Source organism: Pristiophorus japonicus, chromosome 20, assembly GCF_044704955.1.
Source record: "Pristiophorus japonicus isolate sPriJap1 chromosome 20, sPriJap1.hap1, whole genome shotgun sequence".
NCBI classification, from domain to species: Eukaryota; Metazoa; Chordata; class Chondrichthyes; family Pristiophoridae; genus Pristiophorus; species Pristiophorus japonicus.
The window spans coordinates 44,754,484-44,781,791 of NC_091996.1; the positions used below are offsets into that span (position 1 = coordinate 44,754,484).

General features: G+C 40.8%; 1 protein-coding gene across 8 annotated transcripts in view; it reads right to left on the reverse strand.

Moving 5' to 3' along the window:
• LOC139232513 (tenascin-like) overlaps positions 1 to 27,308 on the reverse strand; it is a 137,383-nt gene that overhangs the window by 96,823 nt on the left and 13,252 nt on the right. For all 8 annotated transcript variants that reach the window (XM_070862844.1, XM_070862843.1, XM_070862842.1 and 5 more), the window contains exons 2-3: positions 2,698 to 3,266; positions 189 to 1,784 (exon numbers count right to left, since the gene is read on the reverse strand). In XM_070862844.1, the coding sequence (XP_070718945.1) occupies positions 189 to 1,784; positions 2,698 to 3,166 (2,065 nt within the window). In that variant the 5' untranslated portion in view covers positions 3,167 to 3,266. The remainder of the gene's footprint in view (positions 1 to 188; positions 1,785 to 2,697; positions 3,267 to 27,308) is intronic.

The following is a 27,308-nucleotide window of genomic DNA, read 5'->3' on the forward strand; positions in this document are numbered from 1 at the left end:
TTTGTATTGTAAATAATAGACAGCTGAGTATAGTTGAATGTATTGTGCTCCTGTCCAGCATTCCTTTTGGTAGATACTTTTATAAATTTCTGTAATGCAATAAAAGCTAATATAGAAGATAGATCTTGAGTGAAATAGATATTTGTCTGAGGCAAACCAAGTGGAACCAAATATTTGTTATCACCTACCAGCAGAGCAGTCTTCTTTTATGTAGCCTTCATCACAGATACATTGGCCATCAACACATCTCCCACGATCATTGCAATTATTGTGACAGGCCAGCTCTCCACAATCTAGACCTCTGTAATTTGGATCGCAGACACATTGGCCATTGACACAGCGGCCATGGTTATTGCAGTTGTTAGGACAAGCCAGTTCACTGCAGTATTCACCAGTGAAACCGTCATCACAGACACATTGACCATTGACACAGTGGCCACGGTGGTTGCAGTTGTCTGGACAGGCCAGTTGACCACAATCCTCTCCTGTGAAGCCTTCTTCACAGATGCATTGGCCATTGACACATTGGCCACGGTCATAGCAGTCATTAAGGCAAATCAGCTCACTGCAGTCTTCCCCGGAATAGTTTTCCTCACAGATGCACTGACCACTGACACAGCGGCCGCGGTTGTTGCAGTTGTGTGGACAAGCTAATTCACCACAGTCATCTCCGGTGAAGCCTTCGTTACAGATGCATTGCCCGTCGACACAGCGGCCGACTTTATTGCAATCATTTGGACAGACGAGTTCACTGCAGTCTTCTCCTCTGAAGCCTTCATCACAGATACAATGCCCATTATCACAGTGCCCACGGTTGTTGCAATTGTTTGGACAGGCCAATTCACCACAATCTTCTCCTGCGAAGCCTTCATCACAAACGCATTGACCATTGACACATTCACCATTATCATTACAGTCGTTTGGACAGGCCAGCTCATCACATTCTTCTCCGGTGAAGCCTTCATGGCAGATGCACTCTCCATCGACACAGACTCCATGATTGTTGCAGTTGTTCAGACAGGCCCATTCGCTACAGTCTTCCCCTGCGTAGCCTTCATTGCAGACACATTGCCCATTGACACAGAGGCCATTGTTACTGCAGTTATTTACACAGACAAGTTCTCCGCAATCTTCACCAGTGAAGCCTTCATCGCAGTAACATACACCTTCGATACAACGCCCACGGTCATAACAGTCATTGGGGCAAATAATTTCTGAACAGTCCTGATCAGTAAAACCTTCATCACAGATGCACTCTCCATCAACGCAGCGGCCACGATTATAGCAGTTGTTAAGACAGGCCAGATCTGTACAGTCTTGCCCAGTCAAACCTGCATCACAGACACACTGTCCATTGACACAGATACCTTGGCTGCTGCAGTTGTTAGGGCAGAGCTTTATCCTGCAGTCTTCACCTGTGTAACCTTCATCACAGATACAAACTCCATCAGCACAGGTTCCATATACACCGCAGTCAATTCGGCACAGCTCCTGGCTACAGTCTTCTCCGGTGTAACTAATAAAGCATTGACAGACTCCATTTATGCATCTGCCTTGATCACTGCAGTCATTAAGGCAGGTTACTTCAAAGCTGCAGTCTTCACCAGTGAAGCCTTCTTCACACAAACATTTGCCGTTAATGCACATGCCTCTTTTATTGCAGTTTTCTGGGCAGTCAGGTTCTGTGCAATTTATTCCTTTCCAGCCTGGATTACATAAACAGCCACAGGTGTCTGTACTGTAGTTTCCATGTGCACCACAGAAAGGTTGTACATCAACACGACCTAAACAAAGATGTAGGTTAGTGTACAAGTGACATAATTTATATACAGTGTGCAGCTAAGACGGAAGGGCTTTAACTACATCAATTGCTTGGACATTGCAGTTATATCAGTTCTAATATGACAAACATGTTTTCAATAATAAATTATTGGGATATGAGATTAAATATGTACCAACTGGTTGTTGTAAAAACACAACAACAACTTGTATTTATATAGTGCCTTTAATGTAGTGAAATGTCCCAAGGCGCTTCACAGGAGTAATATGAGACAAACAATTTGATGCTGAGCCACATAAGGAGAAATTGGGGCAGGTGACCAAAAGCTTGGTCAAAGAGGTAGGTTTTATGGAGTGTCTTGAAGGAGGAAAGAGAGGTAGAGAGGTGGAGAGGTTTAGGCAGGGAATTCCAGAGCTTAGAGCCTAAGCAGCACAAGGCACGACCACCAATGGTTAAGTGATTATAATCAGGGATGCTTAAGAGGGCAGAATTAGAGCAGCGCAGACATCTTGAGGGGGGTTGTGGTGCTGGAGGAGATTACAGAGATAGGGATGGGCAAGGCCATGGAGGGATTTGAAAACAAGGATGAGAATTTTGAAATTGAGTCATTGCTTAACGGGGAACCAATGCAGGTTAGTAAGCACAGGGGTGATGGGTGAGTGGGACCTGGTGTGAGTTAGGACATGGGCAGCTGAGTTTTGGATCACCTCTAGTTTATGCAGGGTAGAATGTGGGAGGCCAGCCAGGAGTGTGTTGAAATAGTCAAGTCTAGAGGTAACAAAGGTATAGATGAGGGCTTCAGCAGCCTATAACACAAGTTATATATAGATATAGCATTGTTCTCAGTCTACATTGGTGACATTGTATATAGACAACCACAATTATTTAACTACAGCACATAGTTGCTACTTTCATACCTTTTCCTTGTTGTGCACCGTTTCCACAGCATCCTCCATTAGCACACTGATCGCGCAATAATGATACGTGACCTTCCAACGCCTCCAGCCTGTGGAGCAGGTCACGGATATCTGGGCCTGCTGCACAGCCACAGGCCTGACGTGGGATGTTGATTCGGTGAGTGAAGACAATTTGATTTTCACCATCAACAGTGTGCTCGATGTGCTGGTCGCTGGAGTCAGCTTTGGGCCTTGCAATGCCATCAGGGGACTCCAGGTCCACAGAACAAAGCGAGCCAAGAGGAACGTTGATGTTGTAGACGTGGTTGAAGTTTATAGGTTGTGTTCCGAGTGGCAAAGTGATATTTTCTTCTTTTGGCTGCAAGATGTCTCTTTTCTGCCGAATAACTTTCTTAATAAGTCCCTCATGGGTTTGTTCCACCCAAAGAGCTGTCATGAAACAAACTAAAATGTGCCACTGAAGCCCCATTTTGGTGGTTTATAGTCTTACTGTTCAGCGCAGTCGGTTTACCGATATAGCACACAGCGATAAAAGGTGAAAGCTTTGGTTCCTTTTTGATGCAATTTATCTGTAAAATAGCAAAATAAAAAATAACGTTGTGAAAGCGCCCCATTTCTCTTCACAATCTGACATGATGTTTCCTTAACCCTTCACACATTTTGATTTTTGTTGTTAATGATTACATTTGTAAACTTATTGAGGCAACCAAATCAAGCAAAGGCATCCATTCAATAAAACAAAGTCAAAAAAAGTTGCCATCTAATATGATGTCAGACGGCAGGATGATTGATTCAAAATGCTAAGTGAGTTGAGGCAATGGCTATTCCATGATCACTGATGACTAAAACGCCCGATGATCTCAGCCTTGCGGTTGTACAGTATCAAACAAATTGCAAACACTGAAGCCACAGGTGTGACTGAGATGCATTAACATGTCACAGCAAGGCACAGGTAAGATAAATAATGTGACAGCCATTGAGAAATTGCTCTTTCCAGACAACCCCTGATCTCACTTGTGTGATGGATGGGTTACACATTGTAATAACATTTGACATAGCTTTCAGTTTCACTTAATCAGTAACCAAACAATATTATTTGCCGCTCAGACGAATATTGAAGGTTTATCTTGAACTATCAGGTGGACACAAAGTTAGATTATTTGCTATAGAGCAGATGGGAAATTTTAAATAGCGAGGGTGGAGTTTCCCCTTCGATGCAATGGAGATGGATTTTCAGTGGGGGCGGCACTATCGCTGATCCTGGCCAATTTCTCGAGGTGGGGCACTTATCACAAGCTATCATCAACGGCAGTGAAGATATTAAATACAATTATAATGTGTCTTTCATCCAACCATGCCAATCAGCAGTTAAATAAATAATTATGATTTGGCTGATATTGTATTTTGATGTGTTTCTATAGTTATCACATAACAAGAAAACCAATGAATCACAATATGTACAAATATTATCTGATGCCCTTTGGAAAACAGCACTGTAACTAGGAACCAAACTGAAGGTACATTGAGTTAAGGCAAATGGCGGGAGACCATCCTTGAGGAGGACACCCTCACACCATTGTGACGTCACATCAGCTGAAGTATAACTGCAACCACAAGATTGCTGGGAGCCTTTTTAAGCTTCTGTTCTAAACCTGTAAGTGTTAGCAGCAAGTCAGCTATCTTATTCGCTCTTCACTAACATTTAAGGGGCATTTAGCATTGGTAGGAAGCCACTTCCATTTCACACTGACACTAAACCAGCAGTGTTAAGTTCAGAGTCAGGGCTTCATCTGTCTGTGGAGTAAGGGTCCTTTGAGGCGGTAGACTCCTTAAGAATCTGTTCATTTCGAACATTCGCCAGTTCTGCCGAATGGTCATTGACCTGAAACATTAACTCTGTTTCTCTCTCCACAGATGCTGCCTGACCCGCTGAGATTTCCAGCATTTTCTGTCTTTATTTCAGATTCCAGCATCCGCAGTATTTTGCTTTCATATCTCTTGTGTCTGGCATCGTACATCCATTGAGGTGTCGAATTGGTTTCCAAAATCCTCAGTGAATCTATTGGACCCCTGGATCTTTTGAAGACCTTAATTTTAATGTTTAGAAAGGGAGAGGGAGCGATTTCTCCGATTCCTGTTCTGCAGTCAGTTAAATCTCTAGTTTTTGGGAGTCAACTCTACAATCAGGCACGTGGAGAGCTCTCTCCTGAACAGAAGACTTGGAATGCAAGCCATGTAGGGGCCAGCAGTTGTAAACAGGGTTCTGCCTGTCTCAAACCTGAATGGGAGCTACTGGTCTGATTCCAGTAGTTGCATTGTAACCGTCATATGAACAGAGAATGCTGGAAAGTAGGTATCAAAGAAAGGAAGAAATAAAGAAAGAAAGACTTACATTTATATAGCGCCTTTCACGACCGCATCTCAAGGCGCTTTACAGCCAATCAAGTACTTTTGAAGTGTGGACGCTGTTGTAATGTGGGAAACGCGGCAGCCAAGTTGCACACAGCAAGCTTCCACAAACAGCAACGTGATAATGACTGGATAAACTGTTTTTGTTATGTTGATTGAAGGATAAATACTGACCAAGTCACAGGGGTTAACTCCCCCTGCTCTTTTACAAAATAGTGGCATGGGATCTTTTACGTCCACCTGAGAGAGTAGACGGGGCCTCGGTTTAACGACTCATCCAAAAGACAGCTCTGACAGTGCAGCACTCCCTTAACACTGCACTGGAATGTCAGCCTAGATTTATGTGCTCAAGTCCCTGGAATGGGATTTGAACCCACTGTCAAACTGCTACTTGCGGTATAGAAAAGTCATTAGAATATAAAAACATTGGCCTGGAGTTTCCGCTCGATTCCGCTGGTTATTTTGGTGCAATTTGCCAATATCAGCATAACCCACACATAAGATTGCAGAATTTTCAGGGCAAATTTTGTTCAGGTATTGAGTTTCTGCAATCTTTTGTGCTTGTTTTAAAAGCATCGCCTTAGAGGCAGGCCCTGTCCACAAAACTGGCCACACCCCCAGGGTGAATGAATCACCACTGCGAGTTTCCGCTAATTGTGCTCGTTAGCGAACCTTCGAGGAGGCGCTCAAAATCAAGCTCGATCTTTTGGGCTCAAGGACGCTAATAGGTATGTTTTGAATGATATTAATCATTTTTTTTAAAAATTTACATTGCTAAAAATAACATTACAACAGTGACTATACTCCAAAAGTAATTCATTGGCTGTAAAGCGCTTTGGGACATCTGGTGGTTGTGAAAGGCGCTAAAGGAACTGACTACTCTACTCCAATCTAACTAGAAAATAGTTTTGCATATTATTTAAAAAGTCATTTATAGTCAGTTAAAATCGGGTTACTCAGGTGCAGGATTGACACTGTGATTTAAAATGTTTATTTTTTGTGATAACCCCATTTTCAGCTGGATAAATCAAACTGAACCAAGTTACCGCTCTTAAATATATCAAGGAATATTTTTTTAAAGCGAATTTTTTGCACGATTGCGCTGGTTCATGGCGGATTTTGCTTTCTGTGATATGCAAATGCGTTTGAGTGGAAATTAGATGGGGGAAAACACTTTTCAAATCGGGCACAATTTTGGGCATCGCTGATTGTGCCCAAAGCGGAAACTCTACCTTATTATGCTCAAGTTGGTAATTGCTTTGCTTTATCACCATGGCTACATTAAAAACTGACTGCTGTTTACCTGGTCCTGCAAATTTTGATTCAATGAGTATAAGCAAAGCCTTTTGATCCTCATTGTCCAAGAACAATTAGCAGGCACTTAATCCAACAACAGTCAGAAACTATGTGCAGTAATGGTCAATCCCAAAATAACACTTACAAGGTTACAACGGAAAGAATTTAACAGGAAAACCCTAACTTTAAATGCAATGATTAGATCTCCTCAATGCAATGAGAAAGCCAGTAAAATTGTCGCACAATTTTCTCGAACAGTTGGACTTTGAAGAAGTTCCAACTTGCAGAATGTTCCATTTGCACACCATAAAATTATCGATGTACAGTAAATGAGTCTGGGAATGTCTCGCTGTCTGCAAACTTGGCAGCAGGTAGCTGAGTATTACACATGTGCAATAGACAAAAGAAATTTTAATTGAAAACAGAATTGCTTCCCCATGTTACTAAAAGTCTAATATTGTACTTTAGGTGATGCAAGAGCGAAGGGAAATCCATTCCTTGAACCAACAAGCTGGATGCAGGAAGTGAAAAATGTTTGAATGTAAAATAAAGAATTGGTTGAATTGCCCTGATGGTTGATATTTGACTTGAATTAAAGTGGCCCTTTTACTGATTCTAAACCTGCAGCTTCTAAACCCGATTCAAAACCTCGAGAATCTGAAGGCCTAGATCCCAATTTCTCTTCTTCTCAGACACAATCACAAGTAATGATGCCAAACAGGCCTGATTCTGCTTCATGAGTTAAATGGTCATTTTCCACTTGGCCGAAGAGGCCAGAAAATGGGTATTTAAAATGCAAGTGCAAATCCAAATATGTACACCAACTTTTGATGGCAGCACGTGGGAGGAATATCAGCACTGTCCATTGTGGTGTATGTAGCACACAAATCACTGACTCCACACGGTCTGGTGTAAGTCTAACTGCTGTGACCTTCGTCCTTTATTGTTCAGCTCCAGAGTGCCTCCCAGGTGTGGTGATCAGCCTTATATAGCACCTGTTACAGGTACTACCAGGGTTTCCCACCGCAGCGCCCTCTGTGGTGTGGCATAGTACTTACATTACATTTAAGGTACTGGGACAATACACACATCATTACGTAACATCACCTTTCCCCCCTCCATCTGGACGCAGGACATAACAGTCCATATCCTGAGGTAAACAGTCATGTTGATGTTAAAAGTTAACAAATGTATTGGTTTACATTTTATTTAAGCCTTGAATTCCTCAGAGGAGCGATGGCAGTCCACTTATGGCAGAATTGTTCTCTTGTTTAAAAATAAATGAGGTAACAAAATATATTTTGCAAATAGGAGAAGGCTTCATTCAAGCAGTTTGTATTTATTTACAGATCTGGGTCATGTATTTTGACGTTCAGTTGAGGATAAATATTGTCATTTACAATTGTGACTGGAACAAACTGTTTTGCTTTATGATAAATTTGTACCAACATATAAACACCACAACATAGCAAATGATATTTAAAATACAGATTATTACTTTAACTATGTCCCAATATCAAAGCATAATTACATTGTTTCATTTTACAGCACAAGAATATACTTTGTTCCATTATACTACTATTGATGCAGGTTCATTGTTTTGTAATAACTTCATGTTTGTTATCCTTTCCCCCTGCCCCATGCATTGGGCCATGCACCATATGTGTGCATCTGTATGTGGTTACAATGAGGGGCACAATAACAGCCTTGGATTAAGTCAGACTCAGGTTTCTTCCCTTCCTGTCTCAGCCTTGGTTCAGTGATAGCTCTTCTGCTTGTGAGTCAGAAGTTTGTGGTTTCAAGTCTCACTCCAGAGACATGGGCATTTAATCTAGGCTGACACTTCAGTGCAGTACTTGAACGCTGTATTGTCGGAAGTTCCGTCTTTCAGATAAGACGTTAAACCAACTCAACATCTGCCCTTCCAAATGGATGAAAAGCTCCCATGGCACTATTGCAAAGATGAAGAGAGTTCTCTCTGGTGTCCTAGCCAATATATATCCCTCAACAACATCACTAAAACAAATTATCTGGTCATTATCTGAGTGCTGTTTATGGGAGCTTGCTGTGCACAAATTAGCTACAGTGTTTCCTACATTACACCAATGTAACATAGGAAATGTACTTCATTGGCTGTAAAGCAATTTGATACACCCTGAGGGTGTGAAAGATGCTATATAAACACAAGATCTTTCTTTTCTCCCTGTGGAGTAATGTCTCAATCTCATTTGACACCACTTCCCGATAATATTCTTCAATCTGGAATTTACCATGGCCAGGCTAAGGACAGGGTATGCAGACCACGTAATAGTAAAGTAAATTATAATCCTCATGACACTTCACTAAGTACAAACTTCCAGGTTTTGATTTAGAAGTTCAGAAAATAGGTGAACTCCTCATATATATTTGACAGTTCCCAAAATACAATATGAATAGCAGACAAGCACAAGAAGCTGGATCATCAGGTTCCTCCCATGTGCTCAAGTATTAAAGTTGCAGTAAAGGCAAACATAACTATCACAATTGGCTAAACAATTAATCCCCACAACAGACCACAGTACTGAGATCTGCATCACATGTTACAGATACTGCACCTCTCATAAAATGTAGACACAGAGCATATCTATAGTAATTACATGATAATTTTATATTACTGTACACCTCCGCCAACATGTCAAGACTTTTTATACAGGACCTCCCAAAGCCACGATCTCTACCACCTAAAAGGACAAGGGCAGCAGGCGCATGGGAACACCACCACCTCCAAATTCTCCTCCAAGTCACACACCATTCTGACTTGGAAATATATTGCTGTTCCTTCATTGTCGCTGGGTCAAAATCCTGGAACTCCCTCCCTAACAGCACTGAGGAAGTAACTCCATCACACTGACTGCAGTCATTCAAGGAGGCGGCTCACCACCACTCCTCACGCGCAATTAATGCTAGCCTTGCCAACACTTCCACATCCCATGAATGAATAAAAAAAATCAATTTATCACTGCAGTGGGCATTGATTACCACTGACAATTCTTGGGTCGTAAAGTAACAAGAAAATAGCATAAGTTCAAATTACTTAGCAGTATTCTAGAAGTATAAACAGTAAATCAGAGTATTATTATACTGGTAGAGGATTCAAAATTAAATCAAATACATATAAAGCTGAAAACTCCCTTTTATCATTTACACAATATTTAAACATTTTCTAAATACTAATTTGATTTATGTGATAGCAAAGATTCATTTTTATTTTGTGAAGTCAGCTATTAGAAAGGAGCTGATTTGTCCTGAAAAGAACTTGCAGTATAGATCCGCAATGCTCCTTTTTAATGCACTTCGATATGGAGCTGTCTATACAGCCCACCCATCATCAGTAAATGGCAAATTAAAAAAATCTGCCGATAACACTACAAAAATAGATTGGTGCGGAATTGGCAAATTAATCGGCTTTCTGAATTTCACAGCTGCACAAAATTGAATGACAAGATGGTCCAGACAACTAACAATAAATAATTAGTAAATTCGGAACGTAATAAGATGTGGTGTGAGCTTTTAACCCAAATTGCCATGCATAATGGTGTCTATTGATTTTCAAATAGGATGTTGATATAGACTTTATTATCACAGGAAACAGATTTTTTTAAATCATTTAACAGTGCTGGAGGGTAGGATTGAGTAATAATAACCCATTTGGACATATAAAATGGTTGACATGAAATACTTGGCAACTATTGTGTACCGGATTATCATTTGATGGGCATAATAAGTCTGAATCCCTTCAAACCAACAATGCATCAGCCATGTTAGTGAAATTACAGAGCAGAAGAGGAAAATGGTGACGAGTATTTTTCTTTAATTATAAGTAGAAACTGAATACCAAAAATGACAGCAGCACCATTTAGTGCCTATTACTTAGTGTCAATGGAGCCTCAGGCAAAACTGACAGTGACTTACTTCAAAGACGATGACTATTGCTTTTGTTATATTGCATTTAAGTATATAAGAACATAAGTAATAGGAGCAAGAGTAGGTCATTTGGCACCTCGAGCCTGCTCCACGATTGAATATCATGGCTGATCTGATCATGGACTCAGCTCCACTTCCCTGGCCACTCCCCATAACCGTTTACTCCCTAATTGCTCAAAAAATCTGTCTATATCCGCCTTAAATATATTCAATGACCCAAACTCCACAGCTCTCTGGGGCAGAGAATTCTATAGATTTACAATCCTCTGAGAGAAGAAATTGCTCCTCATCTCAGTTTTAAATGGGGAGCCCCTTATTCTAAGACTATGTCCCCTAGTTTTAGTTTCCCCTATGAGTGGAAATATCCTCTCTGCATCTACCTTGTCGAGCCCCCTCATTATCTTATAAGTTTCAATAAGATTACCTCTCATTCTTCCGAACTCCAATGTGTATAGGCCCAACATACCCAACCTATCCTCATAAGTCAACCCCCTCATCTCCAGAATCAACCTAGTGAACCTTCTCTGAACAGCCTCCAATGCAAGTATATCGTTCTTTAAATATGGAGACCAAAACTGTATGCAGTACTCTAGCTGTGGCCTCACCAATACCCTGTACAGTTGTAGCAGGACTCTGCTTTTATACTCTCCCCCTTACAATAAAGGTCAACATTCCATTTGCCTTCCAGATTACTTGCTGTACCTGCATACTAACTTTTTGTGTTTCATGCACAAGAACCCCCAGGTCTTTATGTACTGCAGCACTTTGCAATTTTTCTCCATTTAAATTATAATTTGCTTTTCTATTATTTCTGCCAAAGTGGATAACCTCACATTTTCCCACATTATACTCCATCTGCCAAATGTTTTCCCACTCACCTAGCCTGTCTATATCCCTTTGCAGATTTTTTGTGTCCTCCTCACAATTTGCTTTCCCACCCGTCATCAGAAAACTTGGCTACATTACACTCGGTCCCTTCATCCAAGTCATTAATACAGATTGTAAATAGTTGAGGACCTAGCAACGATCCCTGCGGCATCCCACTAGTTACTATTTGCCAACTGGAAAATGACCCAATTATCCCGACTCTCTGTTTTCTGTAGTTAGCTAATTCTCGATCCATGCCAATATATTACCCCCAAACCTGTGAGCTTTTATCTCGTGTTATAACCTCTTATGTGGCACCTTATCGAATGCCTTCTGGAAATCCAAATACACCACATCCACTGGTTCCCCCTTATCCACCCTGCTCGTTACATCCTCAAAGAACTCCAGCAAATTTTTCAAACATGATTTCCCTTTCATAAAACCATGCTGACTCTGCTTGATTGAATTGTGCTTTTCCAAATGTCCCGCAACTGCTTCCTTAACAATGGACTCCAGCATTTTCCCAACGACAGATGTTAGGCTAACTGGTCTATAATTTCCTACTTTTTGCTTTTATATTTAGATAGATCAAACATGAAATTTGCGAAATATGTAGTATATTAAGAATGCTCTGAGTAAAAAGATTTATCTCAGATTCATATCCCAACATTGTTAATTCTGACACTTGTCAATATTTAGCTGTAGGACCTGCAACCCTGACAATTCCCTATACCATTCTGTTCCCTATATCCCCACCTATATTGTGCACGGTGTCCACCTTTCTCCACCCACTGTCCTCTGTTACCTCAATTTTAACTTAAAAACAATTTATCTTCTAAGTCACACATGATCCTCACTTGGACAGTTCCATCAACGTTGCTCGGTCAATGTCCTGGAATTCAAAGGGAAAGTTGAGGGAGCATCCATTATCACAAGCACTGCGACAGAGTGAGCCATCACCCTCTCAGGCAACTAATGAGGGGCAATACATGCAGCCTTACCAGTTTCATTTATTTTGAGAACACAGAATAAATTACATTGTGCAGTTATTGATGTTATTGAAGTCCACTCCAGGGACATGAGCACATCAATCTAGGCTGACACTCCAGTGCAGTACTGAGGGAGTGGTGCACTGTCAGAGGTGACGTGTTTCAGATGAAATGTTAAACCGAGACCCTATCTATTCTCTCAGGTGGACGTAAAAGATCCTATTTTGAAGACCAGCAGGGGAGTTATCCCCAGTGTCTTGACCAATATTTATCCCTCAATCAACATAACAAAACAAATTATCTGGTCAGGTTTGTGGGAGCTTGCTGTGCGCAAACTGACTGCCGCGTTTCCTACATTGCAACAGTGACTACACTACAAAAGTACTTCATTGGCTGTAAAGTGCTTTGAGATGTCCGGTGGTCGTGAAAGGCGCTATATAAATGCTAGTCTTCTTTATGAAGAATGATGAAAGTACCTCTGCCCAACAAATATTTTGGGTTTATATTACCTTTCTATCATTGCAGGTGTTTCCTAATATATGACGTTTCTTATTCTCTCAATCTTTTGCATGTTACTTTGTTTATTTATATCTGCTACATTTTAATTTAATTGTGTGTGAAAGTTACAATGTGCAGCTTTCAACATTTCATAACGATTTCTAACTGCTGACTTGGAGGCTAAAGGAACTTCCCCAATGTTGGTTTTCTTAGCAACATGCTAGGCCTCACACCCTGAACTCCAACAGAGAAAGCATACAGTCACTTCAGGAAATCTTTGTTGTGGCTGCCAATGCTGGTCTGCAGCCAGTCACTCAAATGTGGCCATGAAGAAGTCTGCCAATTTCCACAGTATTTTGACCAGGCATCTTTCCTTCGTGATATTCTCATTCATTTATTATTTAGCCATTGAAGGAAGCCAAGAGTTTCATGTGGTGAAATTGCACCGTAACCTTATTAGCATCCAGCTCATCAACGTGATGGTATGAAACTCCATTGTCTGGCACTCTAGAAAAGGCATCAAGCTGTTTAAAATAAGAGGGTTGATGTCTTTGTTAAAATAACAGACAAAGGGTTTCATCTGAATGCATTAATGAGATCATATGGTAATATGGCACAACGATTGAAGCTCATTATTGCATTAAAGCAAAACCATAGGTGTTGTAATGTTGCACCTGTGAGTATGATCAACTTTTGTGTTCCGCAGGACGTTGCACGTAAACCAATGAGCGTTACAGAGTAGAGTTTGCTTGATGGCTCCTGTACAAGGATGATACGCGAATTAGTGTGAGACGGAAGCATAGTGATTAAATTGCAGACCTAATAAACGACTAGTCTCGATTAATCAAATGCATTGAATTCAAATCCCACCGCAACAGCTGTGGAATTGATTTATAGTTTTACTAAAATAGTTGTAGAGCAGTTGAGTTGGGAATGGCTTAGGCCAGTCACGTAATGTTCACAAGACTCAATAAAACCCCAGCCCGTTGGGTTCGTGGGATCCACGATGAGGCAGGTGGTTGTGAGCCTGGTGGATGAACTGGAAACATGTAGTGTGATTGTTAAACCTTTTGCTAATAAACCAACTAGTTCTTAATAGCAATGTGTTGCTATGAATTCTTAAGCAAAGAACCCATGAAGCAAATACATTACAGGTGTTACAAAATGTATTGGCAGTAATGCAGGGCACTTTCAGTAACCTACCTGAGTGGATCGCCCACCCCTCCAACTTTCGTTCATTTCATTTTAATGGAATGGAAACCGGGCGGATTCTGGAGCAGACGTGTGGTGAGCTCTGTCATATTACCACCCAGGCTGCACGGATCAAAATGAAGCCCAATGCTTCAAATTTTCTCCGCTTCTGAACAATATGTGACCAAATTATATATTACGCTATAACTTATGTTGAAGTCGAAGTCCAATTCTATTTAATATATTTAGCAGTTTGAAAGGATATTGCAGAAAATTAGAACAAAATATATTACAAACATTAAGATATCAAAATATCGTTTAAAAAGAAATTGTCTTCCTGTCATAATCCTGGTCTACTATTGTAGCTTCTGATAAGAACCCTCTTTCTGTGCCATGAAGCAATGCTACACAGAAATACTTGGTGTTGAAAGAAAAATCATCATAGAATCATATCGCACAGAAGGAGGCCATTCGCCCCATTGCATCTGCACCAGCCCTTTAAAAGAGCTATTCAATTAGTCTCACTCACTGCTCTTTCCTTGTTTCCCTGCAAATGTCTTCCTTTTCAAATGTATATCGAATTCTCTTTTGAAAGTCACTATTGAATCTGCTTCAACCATTCTTTCAGGCAGTGCATTCAAGATCACAGTGTAAAAGTAATTCTCCTAATTCCCCCGTGGACTTTTTGCCACAAGTAGGGTCACAAATAAAATCTGTGGAACAGAAATGGTCAAAGTCAAACAGCAAAGCTCACTAAAAGCAAAACAATACCGATAACATAATGATTCAATAAATGTCAATGCATTTAATTTAGAAAACTACTGCCTTGCCGCTTATAATGTCATCCAAGCTTGGATTATTAACCTTGTGAATACACTTTCATTCTTAGTTAAAACTAGGAACTTGCCCATGGCATTGCCCACAGTTAGTTGATGAATACCAGTGTCTTTATGTTCAAAATTGTGACAAGAGTTGAGAGAAAGACTTTAGAAAGTGGCTTCAGAGAGCCACCTAGTGGCCCAAGCCTGCAACTATATTGTGACAATTGACACAGCAAAATTGAATGGGAAATATTGACGTGGAATTTGCAATGATAAAAGTTGGCGCAAAAGTGTGATCAAAATTTGTGACAAAAGAAAGTAAGATTTGTGGACAAGATTTAAAAAAAATATAGAATTATAACCATTAAATACCGTCCCTTTTTAATGCTTATGAAAACAATAGAGAAAGATTAAACTAGAACAATTGGTTACTGGTTTGCATTACATTTCTTCTATGCATAAATCCTGTCCTCTGCAGTCTAACAGGCTGCATTTGTTCCCTATGGTACTTGTATAATCAGCAGTTTCTCATTCTGCTCCACCTTCCTTTGAAAAATACACATTAATTATAAAATAAATCATCCCTCCTCGGGAAAACACTTATTTTTGTCTCTTACAGAGACACATTTAGCATATCAGCTGCCCATTTATTACAGAAAAGGATTCTTGCCTAAGGTGATAAATGGTAGGCAGAGGGATCTCAGTAATTGTTCAAGGTGGCTGAAATGGCCAAGGTTATTTGTCTCAATCCATCACCAATTAACTAAGCCATTAAGTTGATAGCAGGCAACTCTGTGCACACAGTGAATTGGGGAATATGATCAGCAAATTCACAATCAAGTCCCATAGATCGAACTTTAGATCTGGTGGACTAAAGTTTATCAAAGCCTCGGTTTCTAACCCAAAGCAGAAAAACATAAAATTCAAGTTCAAGAATCAGAAAGAAAAGCTGCCTATGTCTCTCAAACATTTAAAAAAAGATGGCGGATGGTACATTGCGGATTGTGTTGGATCATCTTATTTCTACAAGTGAGATAATTGTTAAAATCTACAGTTGTGTGATGTATTTGTGTCCCTGAGATAAAAACTGTAGAATGTTAATATGGTTTCAAATTGTAAATAATGTACAAAACTTAAAGTTAATTTTACTGAATAGTTGTTCCTATTTTCCCTTCTCCACAATTCTGTAAGCCATGCATGATAGGTGAGTGGACAATCTCCTTTCAGCGAATTCCATTCATAGGAGGTGGGGTAATTCTGCTTCCAATTTCACACTCCTTATCCTTTGCATGGCGTTCCTTCACGATGGCATGATTGAGATCGGTAAAATGTAAGGAATCACAGACAAGAGCTCATGTTCTACCATTCTGTGGCACAACATGTAGAAGCTTTAATGTGCTGCTCCATTGTATCATCCGCTAAATATTCATTATCAAAAAAGAGGTGAAATAGCATGACGTGATTTACCTTTTGAAATTCCAGCCATATTGTTACCTGATCTGTTGCACCTGGATAGAAGTTGCAAAGGTATACATCTCAGTAGAGAAGAGTTCAACTCATGAAGGATCGGAATAAACATGGCCAGCCTGACAAATGGGGGAAAAAATGATCACACAGACCTCCATGAAGGATTCAGTTCATTGACTCGCTTCCTGGAAAATACCACTGGCTAGAAAAGATATCACACCTGACAGATGAGCCATGAACTGGACATGGAGTGCGATGTTATGCAGATGGCTGCAGGAAGAGGGGGTGAACCATGAAGAAAGCTAAGGCACTCAAAAGTAATAAAAAGTTCCTGATCAACACATTCTCAAAGCAGATCTCTTACTGTGTTGAGGTCTCAATGTACTGTGAACTCTGCTGACTATAATTTTTATATTGGAAACCAGATGTGACTAGACTCTTCTAACACTTCCAAGAAAGCTGTAGTATATACAAATTACCCAGCGGAAATATTTAACCATAAAGTCCCAGACACAGAATTTGCTGTGCCATGTGGAGTTCCTTCTCACATTAACCTTAGTTGTGTTACATAAATGTTTTACAGACCACAATAAGTAGGATTTCTTTTCTATTATGCTTTTTCCTATTTTTAATTGCCTCGTCCGTTTTATTCTGTTCTTCTTGGGTCATGGACCAACAATTGGTCTTGAAGACAGGCAGGCAATTTCTCCCCAGGGCTCCACCAATGGCAATTTGTGGCTGGTTGCTCGAAGATGGACGAGACTAAGACCTCTACAACTCAGTCTGCAATTTTCCTTCTCCCTGCAATATTGCGGAAGTGGGAACTAGAAATTCTAGCCAGCATTTCTGCACGGCATTAGATTGCACATCGATCCCAAAGTACACAGTGCTACCTTGCCTAAAAAAAAATTCTGCTTTTATTTCAGATTTCCAGCATCCGTAGTATTTGGCTTTTGTTTACAAATTTTGCTTGTTGACATTAATTTAAAGAGAAAGCAATGTTAAGAAAAAGAGTTGTGCTAATACTGCACATTTATCAGTCTTTACTCAATCTGTTCCAAATGATTTCACGCAATTTGTTTTCACTAAGATATTGATGAAGGCTCTCAACTGGAATGTTAGTCTATTGCTCTCTTGCAGTAGGTATGTAAAACCAGCCCGGTCATGACTCTTTCCACAAGTTTCTCTCCCTACACAATATGGCTGAGGCAGGAACTCAGAGTAGAATTCAGGACCTATGGTGCTCCATTTCCATGGTACTGTACATTGTCCATTAATGTCTTCTTCAAGACATCGTGCAAATTCGTCAAGTTTATTTTAAATGTAATTTTTTTTCATCTTCAAATGTTTTATTTATTTAACAAACCTACATTTAAGGCTAAACATGAGTAGTTCAATTCCCCAATATGTAATCCCAGCATTGGGGCTTTTCCCTCAACAGAGCATGTCAGAAAATTTTAGATGCCCTTCCCATGATTTGTTAATTTTAATGAACAGAAAATCATGGGGAAGCCGATGTGTGCCCATGATTTCCAGATATGTGCTCTCATCAGGCAAAGCTCCATTTTAAAACCAAGCAAAATGCAAAGGTATTGCATTCGACGACATCAAGTCTCAACCGAATGTGAACAGCATTTTGAAAACAGCGAGATGTGTAAGAAACATCTAACGTCATCAAGCTCTCCTTGACGGAAAAAAAACAGTCTGTGTTTTGATATAATTAGATAAGACAGTAATAACCAGCAGCATGTGACCATTTTAATTATGATCATGGTTTGAGATTTTTGACTATATAGTCATGGAGGAATCTTGGTATAATTTATATTAAAATGTTATTACATTAAATTTAGATTACAGGGGATTAAGTCCACAGTTGGGGAAATTAATTAGAATTGAGACATAACAATGTCTTTCCAGATTTCTTGAGATAGCAAAGGTTTGTTTATAAAACATCTCAGCTAACATTGACACATGAGATGTTGGAATTCATTTGTGCTCAGCAGGGGTTAATTCCTGGAAATCCCTCATCCAAGAGGTCAGTGGTCAGTTTGATTGATGGATCAACTGGGCAATCCCTAGACACACCGAGCCAGGAGAAGGTCAAAGGCCAACTGCTTTGAATTTCTTATCCACCTTAGACATAAGGGAGCAATGAAGCACGCAGGCAAGGCCAGTCTTCAAGATCTGGTAAGGAAGTCAGACCTAAAGAGAAAAAGCTCTCCTTAGATTCAAGGCAGAGGTGCTGCATAGAACGTCCTGGTCAGAAGAGTGCATTTATCCTGCAACAGAGACACTGTGGCACCCTCGTTATGTTCTGTTGTGTGAAGTGTTATGAAAATAAGTTGAAGCAAGCTGAGATTTACGATAAAGTGTTACTCGACTTTTTCACTTATTGATGTAAAATAAATTAACCTGCTGATTACAATCAGCATTGTTTCACTAAAGCGTTGCTCAGACTGCCTCTTGGATGACTGGAGAAGTACATGTGGAGGCATGTGTTGACAGTTCATGTAACAAGAGGTTTCAGTGATGCACGACCTGCTTATGAGCAGTGGCGTTGAACCCAAAGAGAATATTTAGTGCAATCCTGAAATTTTGATAAGTCAGAAATCTGACAAGTCTTATATTTTTTACACACACGCTATGTCACTTCCATTTAGTTGTGACTTTTTTTTAATGAACAGAACTTATCTGTGCCACTCTTACATAATTTATATGTTGTTAAGTAATTTATTTTGCACTGCACAGGCATACCGTTTACCATTTTGGATGAGGTTTATATTGTCTCCTTACCACAATGGCTATAACATTCCAAGTCAGGCATATTACAAATAGGCTATCATATCTAAAAAAATAAGTCACATTTATTGCTTTGGTTTGATTCCATAAACAATTTAAGGCATAAGAACTCTAGAAAGTCTTTGTTGAAAAACATATCAAATTTGTTTTGAAAACACTTGTAAAAATTATTACTTTTACAATCTACGTTGTGCTAAACCTCACTAGCACAAAACAGCATCTTGTCAGTTCAATACGTTGTTAACTTTTATCTTGTTGGAAGTTACCAAATCAAAAGGCCACTTATGTGGGTTGTACAGTTAGTTCTACTTTAATTTTCTTTCTAATTCATTCCCACAAAATGACTTGAGATCTAAATTACATTATTCTGTCTGCGATTTTCAGACATTAAATTAATTTCAGGGCCTATGGGCTCAATTTTCCTAGGTCATTTGCGCCATTTTTTATGCGTGCGTCGTTTTTTCTGGCGTATTTATTTTTTCAAAGTTTCCCCCTGCGATCTGCGTGGCGTAACTGAGTTAGTTACGATTTTTCTAGGTGAGTTTTTTAAACATTTTTTTGTCTACGCCGGTTTTCAGAATTTTTCGCAGTTTGGCCAAAAATGTTTCCTCCTAGGTCGGCGTATCTGACCACTCCCAAAAAACCTTCTGGTGAGTTAGCAGAAAGCAGCGCACATTGACAAATTGGCGCTGAAAGATGCCATTGTTTTTAAATCAAAGATTTTGGAGGGAGTCAAGAACACTAAAAAACAATAATAAAGTTCAAACTGCTTTACCTGTCAACATAGTAAATGGAGGTTTTTTGGATTTCAGAAGTTTTCATTTTTTTTCTTACTGACACGCCACCACTGAACATCTTCCAGCAAGGCTGGAGGGTCGTAGCTTTGGCCGGCAGAATTGTCCCCGTGCCCGACACAGGGGCTCGGGCTCGGCCGGAAAAAAAACACGGGGAGGGGGGGTGCGGGAGAGCGGGAGGTGCCAATCGATCAGAAGCCTTCTGCACTAAGCCCGAGGTGAAAGGTGCCGATTGGAATGCTTCTGAAGACTGCAATGAGTTTGGGGGAGGAGTGGGGGAAGGAGGAGTGGGGGAGGGAGAGAAAAGGGGAGAAGTCACAAGACTGCATTGAGCTGTATTGTGCATGCACGCATTGCAACAAGTCAAAAACGTCACATTTTTTGGCGCGCATGTGCAGAAGGTGTGGCATCGTTTTGTTCAGCGCAGACAACAGACCCCGCCCCCCGAGGAGATTGGACATGTTGCGCGGCACCAAGTTCGAATGATAGATCGGGGAAACTTTGGCAAAATATTTCCTGCGCATTTCTGGCCTAGAAAAATGGGCGGAACTCTGGCAATACGCCAGAAAACGATCTTGGGCAAAATTGAGCTCATAGAATTTTCTTTCAATTTTCGATACGTATCTGGAAACTTAAACCTGCTCTATTTCAATTTATTTGAGTAAGAATATATAAATATATACACCCATGGAAGTGTATAGGATAATGTTCTTCATAGGCGAGTTTTAGGCGGGTAGTTCTTCCAATCTGCAAAACTTATTTATTTTCTTTAACATTGTGTCAATTCAATACAAAATTATATATTCCAGCAGCACTTCTCTGCAACAGCAACCCCTCCCCCCAGAGAAAATCAGCAACAGTGAAATACTCCACCCTTTATTGCTAAGTAACTATCATACTCATTAAAATATTATACAGATCCGAGTTAAAACTTGCCAAAGATTTGCAATAATGTCCGAGCTGTTATGTAGAAAAATTCTGACACATGTTAGTGATATAATTAAAGATAATTGCAGTTTTTAAAAAGTTACCTTTGCTTCCAGCAAGTAGTCATTGCCCCATGGGCCTTGTAAAATATCCTGAAACAGATGTACACTACTTTTCGTACGGACAAATGATGTCAGCCAAAGAAAACTTAAGCAAAGTGTCAGAGCAAATAATAATATGCATATGAGAATTTACATGTCAAAACACATAGGACATGGTCTGGTTTGTCAGCTCAGATGCAAATGATTTGCTATAAATTTACAGGCTTAAAGCTTTACTTTTTGAGATCACAAGGGCAGGACACAAATAAAGAAGATCATTGGTCATTATAGGAAAGGTATTGTCAGAATTATTGTCCTTATCGCTGACTTTCAATCTTCATAAAACCACAAAGAAAATTGTTATTAAATATAGATGTCAGCTTTTTCCTACTCCTCTATAGCTGTAATAGATCATCTGCATGTGTTCTTGGGCATCTAAAAGCATTACAGACCTGTTAAAGTGACAAACTGTTACCCCTCCCCAGAGCTGAACTTGGACTCCTTGAGTTGCCGGTATTGTTTGTTCAGGGGATCGCAACTATAGATTCATACTGAATGTATCTATGGAAATATTTTCTTCTTGCATCATTCCCCTCAGGATTGAAAGAATCTGCTTTGCATTGGGTATTCAATGTGTTTCTTATCAGAGTCAGAGATCAATAAATCACTAGAACTGTCAGCCGAGCTCACTGGTGCTATTCTTGTCTTTGAGTGAGACAGTTACGGGTTTAAGACCAACTATGAACTTTAGCTCAAAATCGAGGCTGACACTTCAGTGCAGTACTGAGGGGGTACTGCATTGTTGGAGGTGCCATTTTTCAGTTGAGATGTTAAACTTGTCTGCTTACTGAAACAGATGTGAACAATTGCCTTACACTATTCAAAGAAAAGCAGGAGAGTTCTTTCTGATGTCCTACACCACCAAAAATTGACGGGTTGATTATCCCATTTGCTGTTCGCCTAAATAGCAACAGTGACTAGACTTCAAAAATACTTAACTGGCTGGGAAATGTCTTGCGATGCCCTGAGAATGGAAATAATGTTACATAAATGCAAGTCTTTCCTTCATTAAAGTTGTAATTTGTATAGAAGATGGAGGGCATGATGTATATTGTGATACCTTTAACTAGAAATAGTACATGTTAGTAACACGGTTTTAGGTGTTTAAGTGCATGTATTAAATGATATTGTCATTGGAGTCATTTAAAGTGATCCAATGAAACAAACCATCTACTTGTTATTTCCATGTAGAAACTTGCCGGATAACACAACTAGTTAATGGTTTACTAGATTATTACTAATTCGTAACTGTAATACAATATATATTGCTGCTTTTGCTACAGACGTAACGGTTTCCTGTTCTAAATTCTGTCTGACTGCACTTTCACCAGTTACTCTGAAGCTAGCTTTGACTTATTTTACTTCCTGCCAACTGTCCTCTTTCATCTGGTGCTAAAGTGTCAAAGAGCATGGTTGCATTTGCCAATCGTAAATCTGAACGTTTTAACATTAAAAACTGCCCAATAAGTGTTCCTGCTAATGTGAGTTTGCCATTGCTCTTTGAGCTGCAATGCACTGAAGCTATTTGACGGCTCTTACATTAAACAAGTACGGCTGACAGGGGACAAGCAGGTCTCCCTCTGTTGGCTGTGTTCTATAGGGGTCCAGTGTTTGGGAAACCAATGGCATTGTAGATCCACAAGATCATGGGTGAGGCTTTAAGAAAGCTGCTTTGTGTAAAGTAAATATGGGAAGCTGGTCTCCACCTTTACATTCCAGTAACCAATTGGATCTCCGCATGTCACAGTGGAGCTCAGCATTTGACTGCAGAGTGAAAGGAGAGCAAGTGTAATAGTGGCCACTCTCTCTAGACAGCGACAATGGAACTGGGGGTAACATTTCTGCTGGAAGTGTATATTGTGAAACCCTGCTCTCCAAGCTCCTGATCGTCAATCTATTAATGTTAATGACTGGGAAAGCATGGGCTGAGCTGTGTAATAGAGCGATTATGCACTTTTAGGCCACAATTTTGCCTACCGAGGTGGGCTAAGTGCGGTCGAGGTAACTGGTGGACTGCGACCCTCCTCCCGGTTCCTTTGCGCCCTGTCGAAGTTATTTTCCCCTGATTGGGCTTGTTAAGCCCACCCGGTGAGGTTCACCGCCAATTAAAAGGAAGCGGGTCTGATGACGTCATGTGATGACGTATCATCAGTCGATTTCTTTAAAGAGACCATGCCCACATTCATTTTGACTGTTGTGCTGAGAGTGATCTATAGCATTTGAGGTACTGGAAGCACGGACAAGCGCTGTACAAAGGTGCATGGCTGCACCCAGGCTCTCCTATGACTCCCTCCATATGCTTATGGAGGGGAGAGTCACAGCACTTTCAATGGGCGGAAGAGACCTCCCCAGGACACCAACGCAGCCTGGTTGCACATTGCACAGGAGGGCACAAGCAGGGATCTTGTCGAGAGGACCTGGCTGCAGTGGCGCAAACCTTTCAATGATCTCAGTAGATCACGAAACGCTACTGCAAAGCCACACTCAACCTCATCCTGCTGTGCCACTCATCACATTCCCATCACTCTGTCTTCCCTTCCCTACTCCTATACATCCTTACTCACACCAACTTACCTTGCACCTCCACCCATTCCCCCTCTCTCTCTATCTACATTATCACAGCCCTATCTAATAACACACAAGGGTAGGCTTTTGGGACTTTTAGCCAATGTTTATGTAGTGTTTCTGTTAATGTATTGTCAGACATTGAAATCTTTATTTTGAACATTTTGCGTTCTTGGACAGATTTGTGTGCACCTTTGGAAGTGGCTTCGTGAGTTGTAGTGAATGGTGAGATATAAGGGCATCCCTTGCAATAGTGATGAGTGTGAAAGGAATAGCTTGGGAATTGCTGGGATGCTTTATAATACTGATTGTGGGGTGGTGCCAACCTGGTGCATCATGTGGCAAGCCAGGGTGTTCAGCATCAAGTGAAGTAAATCTGACCATAGTGAGGCCATCCCTGCCCTCCTGGGCAGCAATGTGGTCGGGCGCTGATGCCCTGTGTTCTGTGCAGCATCAGGTGATTGCGGAGAAGGTTGGTGTTGTTGTTGGTGCTGCTGGTGTGCCTGGTGATGATGGTGTTGGGGCTGATCATGGTGGGATTCTGAGGACCAAGGTGAGATTTTTTCAAGGGCACCGATGCTGCTGGAATAGATGGCAACTGAAGTTGAGATGATAGAAATGATCTGTGACTGGTGAGAGAGGTTTCTCCAAGGAGGTGACACTGGATAGAGAGTTTACTCCAAACACTTCCAACCTTTCTAAAGCTGAAAAGTGTATTCCAAATCCTGAAGGCTCAGTTTCTAACTTTGGAAAGGGAACAGCTGTAAAATGGTAGGTTTTATACCATTTTTCCAGCTGTCGCCTGTTCAAAGCAGTGGAGAGTTGTTGAAAACAGAACCTACTTAGCTGACATGATCCCTGAGCAACATGAACCTCGTGAAAAAGTTGGAAAAACGGTTAGTATGTGGTAAAATTGCTTTTTATCTACCTTTAGACACCCTCTTAACTATTTCAATTGGCTCACCCTCTGCTTAGTGCCAGGTCTGTAAAGAGTAGGCAGTCCTGGCACTTGGCGAAACTTACACGGAGGCGGGTTCAGAGCGGGATAAGAACATAAGAAATAGGAGCAGAAGTAGGCCACCTGGCCCCTCGAGCTTGCTCCGCCATTTAATAAGATCATGGCTGATCTGATCATGGACTCAGCTCCACTTCCCTACCCGTTCCCCATAACGCTTATCGCTCAAAATTCTGACTGTCTTTGCCTTAAATATATTCAAAGACCCAGCCTCCATAACTCTCTGGGGCAGAGAATTCCATAGATTTACAACCCTCCGAGAGAAGAAATTCCTCTTCATCTGAGTTTTAAATGGGCGGCCCCTTATTCTGAGATTATGCCCCCTAGTTTTAGTTTCCCCTATGAGTGGAAATATTCTCTCTGCATCCACCTTGTCGAGACTCCTCATTACCTTATATGTTTCAATAAGATCATCTCTCATTCTTCTGAACTCCAATGAGTATAGGCCCAACTTACTCAACCTATCTTCATAAGTCAACTCTCTCATCTCAGGAATCAACCTAGTGAACCTTCTCTGAACAGCCTCCAATGCAAAATATCCTTTCATAAATACGGAGACCAAAACTTATGCAGTACTCTAGGTGTGGCCTCACCAATGCCATGTACAGTTATAGCAGGACTTCTCTGCTTTTATACTCTATCCCCCTTGCAATAAAGGCCAACATTCCATTTGCCTTCCTGATTACTTGCTGTACCTGCATATTAACTTTTTGTGCTTCATGCACAAGGACCACCAGGTCCCTCTGTACTGCAGCACTTGGCAATTTTTCTCCATTTAACATATAATTTGCTTTTCTAGTTTTTCTGCCAAAGTGGATAACCTCACATTTTCCCACATTATACTCCATCTGCCAAATGTTTGCCCACTCACTTAGCCTGTCTATATCACTTTGCAGATTTTTTTGTGTCCACCTTACAATTTGTTTTCCCACCCACCTTTGTATAATCAGCAAACTTGGCTACATTACACTCAGTCCCTTCATCCAAGTCATTAATATAGATTGTAAATAGTTGAGGCCCTAGCACCGATCCCTGTGGCACCCCACTAGTTACTGTTTGCCAACTGGAAAATGACCCATTTATCCCGACTCTCTGTTTTCTGTTAGTTAGCCAATCCTCTATCCATGCTAATATATTACCCCCAACCCCGTGAACTTTTATCTTGTGCAGTAACCTTTTATGTGGCACGTTATTGAATGCCTTTTGGAAATCCAAATACACCACATCCATTGATTCCCCCTTATCCACCCTGCTCGTTACTTCCTCAAAGAACTCCAGCAAATTTGTTAAACATGATTTCCCTTTCATAAAACCATGCTGACTCTGCTTGATTGAATTATGCTTTTCCAAATGTCCTGCTACTGCTTCCTTAATAATGGACTCCAGCATTTTCCCAACGACAGATGTTAGGCTAACTGGTCTAGAGTTTCCTGCTTTCTTGTCTGCCTCCTTTTTTAAATAGGGGCATTACCGTTGCGGTTTTCAAAGCTGTTGGGACCGCCCCAGAATCCAGGGAATTTTGATAGATTACAACCAATACATCCACTATCTCTGCTGCCACTTCTTTTAAGACCCTAGGATATAAGTCATCGGGTCCAGGAAACTTGTCCGCTTTTAGTCCCATTGTTTTACCGAGTACTACTTCTTTAGTGATAGTGATTGTATTAAGTCCCTCCCTCCCTATAGCCTGTTGATTATTCACTATTGGGATGTTTTTAGAGTCTTCTACCATGAAGATCGATACAAAATATTTGTTCAACGTCTCTGCCATTTTCCTGTCCCGCTGTCAATCTTTTAGATTTTGACAGCGGACCTGCCTCCGAACCAGCACTTTGATCGCTGGCAAAAGCCAGCCCTTAGTGTGTGTCAGTAGTACTGAAGTGGATTTTGGTCTAAAGTTGTGTTTGGATGAAACTTTGACTTCTCCGAGGATATGGTGGATTCAGCAATGATTAAAACTCGAGACTCTCAACAATCCGGATAATATAATCATAATTAACATGAAGCAAGTTGGTTTTCTAAAACACAATGGGTTATATTTACCTCAATCACTCAATGTGTCCATTCTGGACTACTGAGGCGAGACAGGGTCAATTATTATGCTGAAAATTATTTCTGAAGGCAAGCTACTCGAAGGAAAATTAATCTCTTTCTGGCACTCAAGTAAATGCTTCCCATATTAATGCTCGACTATCAAAGGAAATTAGACGTAAATCTCTTGGGCATATGCGATTTCCATCATTTCAACCCTGATGGCTGTAAAATGTGCATTCAGGTTTATACTATTGCTATTACCACCTTTTGACAGCAGTGTATCACACCTGTCCTCTTCAGCTGATTGACACGACACTTCTCCAGTTGTGGTGCAGATGGAGGCAGGGGCAGAGCAGGTGGGGGGTATCACAGCCAAGTTTCTTCCTGTCCTCATCTGATGGCCACACATAGGAATTTCCAGCAGGATTTGCAAGACAGCAGTCAGAATCAGAAATCTTGGCCCATTTTCCCTTCCCTGACCCAGGGGAGCTGAGGCCGAAAGCACTGGCTCCCACTTCCTTAACACTTTGTCTCTTTAACGTCTGAATGTTTCTGTCCATTCCTTGACTGAGCTGATCTGCTGCACCAGCACCTCCCAAACCCACGACCTCCACCACCTAGAAGGACAAGGGCAGCAGGTGCATGGGAACTCCATCACCTCCAAGTTCCCCTCCAAGTCACGATCCATCCCAACTGGGAAATATATCGCCGTTCCTCCATTGTCGCTGGGTCAAAATTCTGGAACTCCCTATCTAATAGCACTGTGAGAGTACCATCACTCCATGGACTGCAGCGGTTTAAGAAGAAATATCACC